Genomic DNA, 8,186 nt, shown 5'->3' on the forward strand with positions numbered 1-8,186 from the left:
AGGGTCCCCAGAGGGAGGAGAAAAGACTTTGTCCCAAGTTTTCGCGGAGCTTCCTCATCCCCGCTGCGATCGGCGTCCCAATCCCCCTACGGCCCCCCAATTTTCAGACACCCCTTTCGGAACTCCTGGGGGCCCTTGGACTCCCGCCCAACTTCTCTGCCGCTAAAAATCTCTTTTATTCCTCGACCGCCCCCCCACCCAGGCCCGCGGGACCCCTACCATGGCCCGGTCTTACGGGGGCCGGGTGCTGGCCGCGATGACCCTGCTGGGCATCCCGGCGGCGGTGCTGGCGGCGCTGGGAGCGCAGCTGCTGTTCCAGCTGCAGGCGGGCCGCGCGGAGCTGCGGGGAATGCGCGCCGACGGGCTGGGCCCGGAGCTGGACGCCGGCCCAGGGCTGCCCGAGGACGCGGCCGGGGCGCTGCTGCCTCTGGCCGCCGCGCTTGCTGCGCTCGCCCTGGTGTTGGGCCTCACCAGCCTTCTGCTCGCCGCGCTCTGCGGCCACCTGGGCGCCGAACTGGCGCGGGGGCCGGGTCCCGGCAGGTAGGACAAGCCCCTCCACCCCGACGCCCGCCTGGGGGCTGGGCGAGCCCGCGAGCCGCCGCCCCTCTCTGGGCCTCAGGTTGCGCGGGGGGATTGGGGGGGGGGGGAGTGGATCTTCCCTTATCCCCTCTCCCCTTCTCCTTTCTTCCATCCCTCCCTGCCTTCCTCCCTTCTCTCTCCATCCCCAACTTCTATCACGTCTCCCTCCCTCCATCCTATAGTAGTTGAAAATTTACCGCAGGTGCTAATTTTACAGAGGTGGAAACTGAGGCTCATAGAGGGCCCAGGGTCAGCTAGCTCCCCAAACTCTTCGTGCTTCTTGCTTTCCAAGGATTAGCTCAGTGAAGTCCCCCCACCCCCTTCGCCCCGCGGCGCCTGAACGTTACTGCCTCCCTTTGTAACTGCGGCTCCGACAGGGGACAGGGTCGGCTGATCTCTCTGGGCTGCCTGATTTGGAAGTGGGCGGACTGGATTTGAATTTGATTCTGATAGAGACAGAGCCTGTGCCCTGGCTCGGGCATCTGAGCTCCGGTACATGAACCCTGGGGAGGGGGGTGGGGGGGGGCAGGCAGTGAATGTAGAGTGAGGGACCTTCCTTGAGTCAAGGACTCGGGTGCCCCACATCCAAGTGTTTCCCTCCAGGATGCCCCGGGGAGGAGAGCCAGAATCATTGGTCCAGGATTCCATGGATTTGAGCAGATGGGAACGTCCACCATTTGGAGTAGACCTATTCATTCAATAGCTCAGGGAGTCAGTGGACCAATATGTATTGGGCACCTGCAGGGGGCTGACCCAGCACTGGAAATAGAGGACACAGCAGGAACCAGGTGGACCCAGACCGGCCGTGGTGGGGTAGACCATAGAGACAAGCCAGATCAGAAATGTCAAGTGAGGCCGAATGCTGGGAAAGGAAGAAAATGGGGTGATGTGGTGGAAGTGGAAAGGGTAAGTGTGGTTGAGGCGGGACCATCCGGGGAGGCTTGTGCTAAGACTTGAAAGAGGAAAAGAGGCAGCGGATCTGGAGGACTGTGATGGGGGGGGGGGGGGTGGGCAGCATGTGCAAAGGCCCTGGGGCAGGAATGAGCTTGGGGTGTTAGAGGTCGAGGTGATTGGTGTGGCTGGAGGGAGAGATGAGGGAGATAAGGGTAAGGAAATCAGAGGAAATAGACCATCCTGGGCTTCTGTGCTGTGGTGCAGACTTTGGGGTTTACTCTGCCTGAGGGAGTTGTGAGCAAGGAGGGGCATGTGACCTGACTTAGGTTTGAAATCACCCCCTCCAGCCACTGTGCAAAAAAGGTGAGCGCAGAGAGGAGGCCACTTCCACTGTGTCGGTGGGAGGTGAGTGATAGCAGAGGCTTTCCTAAGCCTCGAGGAGTGGGGAAGGAAGAACGCACACGGCGAAGCACTCAGCCCGGTGCCAGGCTCAAAACGAAGTCCTCGGTCCGTCTCAGCCCTCGGGAGTCCCCGTTTCTGTCCCCTCTGATGGCAAGTTGAGCTCCGTCTCTTCGTGTCCCAAATAAGTTTGTGGTCTGTAAAACAACGGAAGGCAGGTGTCTAACAAGGGTCCCCGCAGAATAGCTGCTTCGTGAGTGCTGGATGTGTGAATGGACTGATGTGCGTGGATGGGTCACAGGAGGTGGGTGGTGGATGGGTGAGTGGTGAGCGAAGGATGAATGGCCAGGTGGACAGGTGGTCGGATCGATCTGATGGTGAGCGGGAGGTGGGCGGGTGAAGGATGGATGGACAGACGGGTGCGTAGTTGGGTGGTGAATGGCAGATAGATGGATGGACGGACGGCGGCTGTTTAAATAAGTGGCTGGATGGATCAATAGGGCCTTGCTAAATGGCTGGCTGGCTGTGTGGTTGAACAGCCGATGGAAATTAGTGGATGGTAAATGGTAGTGGACCTTTACCCGGCAGGATGGATGAGCGGGTAGATGGAGAGACCGATGGCTGGATAGATGGTTAGGTCCTCACACAGAACTCAGATCCCCCAAAGCTCCCCCTCCTTCTCCTCCCTGGCTTCCCCCCACCAGCCCCACCCCCTGAGCCCTTTTTCTTCCTGCCCCCCACCCTCCTAGGTCTGACTGGTTTCTCTATGACTGCCGCCTCCTCAGACACGTGGCCCTTGGCCTCTTCTGCTGCGGGGTCTCTGTCTACTTAGCAGGTGCGTGCCGGGGGAGAGGACGTGGGGGGGTAGAGCCCCGGGCTGGGGTGGCTTTGTCTGACACACTTTCTTGCTCTGGGACCTTCGGCAGACTCCCTTGCGTCCCGGTTTCCTCACCGGTAAAGTGGGGACGTGTACCGTCCCCGCCTTAGAGAATCACTGAGGGCGTTCAGGGTGAATCCCCGCAAAAGCCCATGAAAGCATCTGACTCCAGTGGTGGGGGGGGTCCACGAGCAGTAGTTGCCTTCAGAACCCTTTTGGATTCATCAGCTTTTCGACGTCTGGTTTGAACAAAAGTGTCCATGTCCTTGGTGGTTTTCTAGAGATAGTGTTTCACAGGTTGGTCTTAGCAAAATCCATTTGCTTATAAATATCAGAACCTCCAGCTCAAGAATGCCTTAAGTAAAAACAAAAAAAACAAAAAAACTGCTTTATAAACCAGAAATGCAGTTGTAAATCCCAAAACAGGAAGCAGAGCAAAAAGAAAGAACGTGCTGCACTGGCTTTCCTTCCCCGACTTGTAATAACTTTTCTTAGCTCAACAGTCTCTCACCCACGCTTGCTGGTAAAGGAATCAAATCATCAAGTCTCTTTAAAGAGACTCCTGACATCTTCTGTTTTGTTCTAATCTTGGAAAATGTGTTGATGGGGCTGCAGGTTCGGTGCTGAATCACACATTAGATCGCTAAGCAACCTGTTTTACTGGAAGAAAATAATTTCCAGCTGAATGAAAAACAAGGGATTTGCTATGATTGCCTCACTCTTATTCCTGCGACAGAGCAACAGAAGTTTAGAAGATATACTTAAGATATTTCTTTGTGAGATGCGAGCCTAGGGTTCATTATGGGAATACAGGGGTACATACGGGTATATCACATGCAGGGAACTCTGCAGAACTTTTGTTGCTTGACTTAATAAAATGCTCCGGATGTGAGTTTTCTTTAAAAAAGGAGAGTGGAGGGGCGCCTGGGTGGCTCAGTCGGTTGAGTGTCCGACTTCAGCTCAGGTCACGATCTCACGGTCCGTGAGTTCGAGCCCCGCGTCAGGCTCTGGGCTGACAGCTCAGAGCCTGGAGCCTGTTTCCGATTCTGTGTCTCCCTCTCTCTCTGCCCCTCCCCCGTTCATGCTCTGTCTCTCTCTGTCTCAAAAATAAATAAACGTTAAAACAAAATTAAAAAAAAAAAAGGAGAGTGGAGGGGGTGACTCGTGTATCTGTAAAGGTCACAGGTGGTTGGCCTCAGGTGCAGCTGGATCCAGGTGATCAAACACGGTAATCAGAAATGCCTCTTGCATCACCTGTTAATCTGCTATCCCCTGAGAAAGATGCCTGTGTCTGTAAGTGCTTTTGACACGATGCCCACGACCTTGAGCCTTTTCACAGGCTGGCAAAAAAAAAAAAAAATGTTGGAGACTTGGAGAATAAGATATGCTCGTTCTAATATACAAGAAACCTCACAAAGAGAGAAAAAAAAAGGTAACCATGTCAGCCTCATTAAGTGTTAAATTAAGAATTTGTTCAGCTCCCATTTAGATTCTTTTTTGAGGTTAGGTGACCTCACTCAGCAAGAATTCCTGACCACGTCCAGCCAATCATCCAATTAGCCATCGTTGCTGACCAGAGCCAAAAAAATAATTAAAAAAAAACAAAACAAAATACACACGCTTTAAAAAATGTTTAGAGCAAAAAAGGTCCTCGGCCTCATTTTAATATGTCAAACATGATGCAGTGTGGCATCTTAAAAGCAAAAGTGTAGGGGCGCCTGGGTGGCTCCGTTGGTTAAGCGTCCGACTTCAGCTCAGGTCACGATCTCACACTCCGTGAGTTCGAGCCCCGCATTGGGCTCTGTGCTGACAGCTCAGGGCCTGGAGCCTGCTTCAGATCTCGCTCTCTCTCTGCCCCTGCCCCCCCTGAAAAATGAAATAAAAACAATTTTTTTTTTAAACAAAAACTACAGAGCTGAAGAAGGCATAAAAACAGCCCACAAACTGTCAAGAAGTCTTCCATTCACTCTGGGCTTCTCCACTACCAAGTCCCCTGCTGCTGCTATAAGAAAATTCCTCCCTACCCGTATCCCAGTCAGCAGTCCCAGGACAGGCTCTGATTGGCTGAGCTCGGATCATGTGCTAGCCCTGCACCAATCACTATAACCGGAGGAATCAATGCTCTGATGGGCCAAGCCTAGTACCATACATAACACTGATGCCAGAGAGGTGGGTCAGTGCTCCTACGTTAGCAATCAGGGTGAGGGTAAGGACTAGACCAGTAGTTCTCAATGGGAACTGATTCTGCTGACCCAGCGAACATTTGGCGATACCTGGAGACATCTTTGATGGTCATGACAGGGCAGGAGGGAACGCTATTGTGCCTCGTGGGTAGAAAGCTGCTCAATGTCCTACCATGCACAGGACGGTCCTCATCAAAAAGAATGATGCCAACTGGGCGTTGGACAGGCCAACAGAAAACTAGTACAGGTCGGTCCTCAAGGTCAGGTCAGCAACAGTCTTGTTCAGACCAGCAACCTGAGGCCAGAGAGGGGCTGTGATTCACTGAAAGTTAATCACCAGGATTCAGAAAGCCTGAGATCTGGGTTGTTTCAGTTGTAGTCAAGTACACATGATAAGGCACGGAAGTTTACCATTTTATAGTGAAATGGATGTGACAACGATGTGAGAGGATTAGATGGATGAAGCTGTGTGCCTAGCATGTTGTATGGGTGTCTGTGACTGCCCTCTGTTTGGGGAGCTCTCCCAGGGTTTGGGGAGCAAACGTTTGTGGACTAAGTGAATGAGAGCTGTTTGTTTTTCCAGCACTGTCCGTCTATGCCCTGCTGCTCTTTGAGATCGAGACAGGTGCAGCCGCCGCCTCCATCCTCGGAGTGGGTGCTCTGGTCCTCGTGGCGGCACTGACCCACACTCTGGTCCGAGCTGCCCGGGCCACCCGCCGTGGCCTCCACGAACTGTCCCCACCGCACTTTGAAGAGGATCCCGTCCGTCCTGCTGAAGTCTCCAAGGCCAGCCCCAGGGCTCAGCCCCAGCAGGGTACCCACCACCGGACCCCCTACTCATCCTTCCCAGAACCTGGGGACCCCGTCAGACCCACGGGTGCTGCTACAGCGCCTACGGCCAAGGGAGGAGGCTGGGAGGGCAGCCTGCCTTTATCCCGCATGCACCGGACACTGTCAGCTGGCAGGGGGCACTGGGAAGGGATCACCCATGAGATGCGCAGCATGCTGGGCCACAGGCCAGGGGGCTCAGGGAAGGACTCCACCCTGGTGTGAACCCAGGGACCAGGGACAGAGACCTGGGATCAGGCAGCAGGAAGAGGATTCTGTAAAGATAAGTCTAGGCTCAGCCATAGTAGCAGTATGACTTGATTTCTCAGTTCACAGCATCCCTGGTTTTTGTCCTGAAGGTTGCTTCATGGCACAAAATGGCTGCCAGGGCTCCAGCCTTCATCTCCTCTCAGAGGGAAAGGCAGAGGCCAGGGCAGGCTCGGTATCTTCTGGAAATCTCCCCGGGAAGCCTGGGGGCCCTCCTGTTTATACCTCACTGGCGAGAACAGTCACATGGCCACATCTCGCGGCAGGGGAGGCTGGGAAATGTAGCTATCCAGATGTTATAGGCAGGAGGGAGTGTTGGGCTTATGCCGTGGTTCTCTAAATGTCTCCATCCATTTTACAGATGAGGAAACCGAGGTCCAGAGAGGGACAGTGACTCACCAGGAGTCCCATGGCCAGTACTGAGCGTCAGAGGCAGGATTTGAACCTGGGTTCTGTAACCCCCGTGCAGCTGACAGTGCAAGTCTCAGACTCTGCAACGTCTTCCGGGCTGTGAGCATTTGAAATCTGTGTGTGCTGAGCTCAGAGCGACCCAGGGCCACGGGTAAACCTGAGGGGCTGGACCCAGACTTCTGGCTGTGGCAGAGACTTCGCTGCTCTGTGTCTCACTTTCCTTGTCTATAAAATGGGGACAGAAGCAGCTTCTTCTCCTAGGGCTCCTGGGAGACTCGGTGTAAGCCATTCCACGTGCCTGTGCACAGTAGGTCCTCCACGCATGTCAACCTGTGCCATTGTCACTCGGGTGGGGTGCGTGGTGGCAGGAAAAGGCGGGGTCGATGACCACTTTCTGGGGCTCACGAAACTGACAAGGCTTGGAGTGGATAACTCAGAGCCCTCAGGGTCTCCAGAGGCCCTGGCCCCCCTCCTGTTCTGCACGACCCTCAAATAAACTCCGACCCTCACTATCTCCTTTGTCACTTGAGCCACATCCAAACATGCTGTGTGGCCAAGCCCAGGCCCGGGGTGATGGATGGAGTGACATGAGTGGGGGTGAGGAGGCAGAAGTGGGGAGCAAGGGTATGTTCCTTGTAGACCTCAGTCAGGGACCCAGGTCCCACAAATCCTCATGTATGTAAGTTTCACCGGGGGGGGGGGGTTGGGGGGGAATGGATGCCTGGCCTTCATCCCGACCCCAAATGGACAGATATCCCCAGAATTCTCCCAATATGTCCCTTCCTGGACCACAGAGGTACTCCAAGGCCCACGGAGTAGAGGTGACTCAGCCACATAGTGGCTTAAAGCCTCCCTAGGACCCTTTCCAAAGGTCAGAGAGGTGACAGCACCCAGCGGTGGCGGCGGGGGGGTGAGGGTGGGGGGCGGTTAGTCCCCAAGCGTGACCCTGGCAGGGACCCTGCTGATCAGATATACCCAGACCCAGGTGGCCCACTGTCTCTGGCTGCCACCTCCCAGAGCCGCCAGGAAGCTGCACAGAACACCTCCTTGCTGGGGGAGTGGGGAGAGAACACACACGAACATTCCACAGGGTGCCTGACATGTGGGGTAGCCGGTAACATAGGTTCTCGGGGAGCATGATAAATATCAGTGAAGATAAAACCAGAATAAGTGTTGGGGCCCCCAACAGGCTGTCAGTAGAGCATGTGACTCTTGATCTTGGAGTCGAGAGTTCAAGCCCCACGTTGGGCATAGAGCTTACTTTAAAAAACAAACAAAAGAATAAGTGTCCCATCCTTCTCACAAGCCTGGTTCTGCGAGCACATGCCAGGCACTTTCCTGGCCTCAGTGAATCTTCAGGACAACCCCACTTGCAGATGGGAAGACCGAGGCCCAGGCTGTGAGGACACGTGGTGGCGATGGCTGGAAGTTCACAGTGGGCTCCAGGCCAGAGCAGGTGACTGAGAAACCCTAGAAACTGCGGTTTCGGAGAATCCCCTGGAATGGGGCAGGCCCCGAGGGCTCCGAGAGGGTGGGAGAGGAGCAGAGGAGGGAGGACCACAGCTGCCTGCCAGGGAGGAGTGCCTCATCTCCTGCAGCGGGCAGGGGAACCAGAAGCTGGACCCCTCAGCCTCGTCCCCAGGGCAAGGACCGGGGTGTGGGTGCAAAATTGGAGGCCTAAAAGAATTGAAAACAGGGATTCCAACAAACTCCTTCGCAAACATGTTCACGGCAGCACTAGTCACAAA

At 55.0% G+C, this 8,186-nt stretch overlaps 1 protein-coding gene across 1 annotated transcript; it reads left to right on the plus strand.

Annotated features, from left to right (window-relative positions):
* Nucleotides 1-116: 116 nt before the first annotated feature.
* TMEM221 (transmembrane protein 221) lies at nucleotides 117-6,950 on the plus strand. Its single transcript, XM_027038292.2, has 3 exons — nucleotides 117-540; nucleotides 2,622-2,707; nucleotides 5,516-6,950. Exons 1-3 carry the CDS (start codon nucleotides 221-223, stop codon nucleotides 5,983-5,985), a joined length of 876 nt encoding a protein of 291 aa, XP_026894093.1. The 5' UTR covers nucleotides 117-220; the 3' UTR covers nucleotides 5,986-6,950.
* The last annotated feature ends 1,236 nt before the right edge of the window (nucleotides 6,951-8,186 follow it).

This window comes from Acinonyx jubatus, chromosome A2 (genome assembly GCF_027475565.1).
Source record: "Acinonyx jubatus isolate Ajub_Pintada_27869175 chromosome A2, VMU_Ajub_asm_v1.0, whole genome shotgun sequence".
In the NCBI taxonomy this organism is placed as follows: Eukaryota; Metazoa; Chordata; class Mammalia; order Carnivora; family Felidae; genus Acinonyx; species Acinonyx jubatus.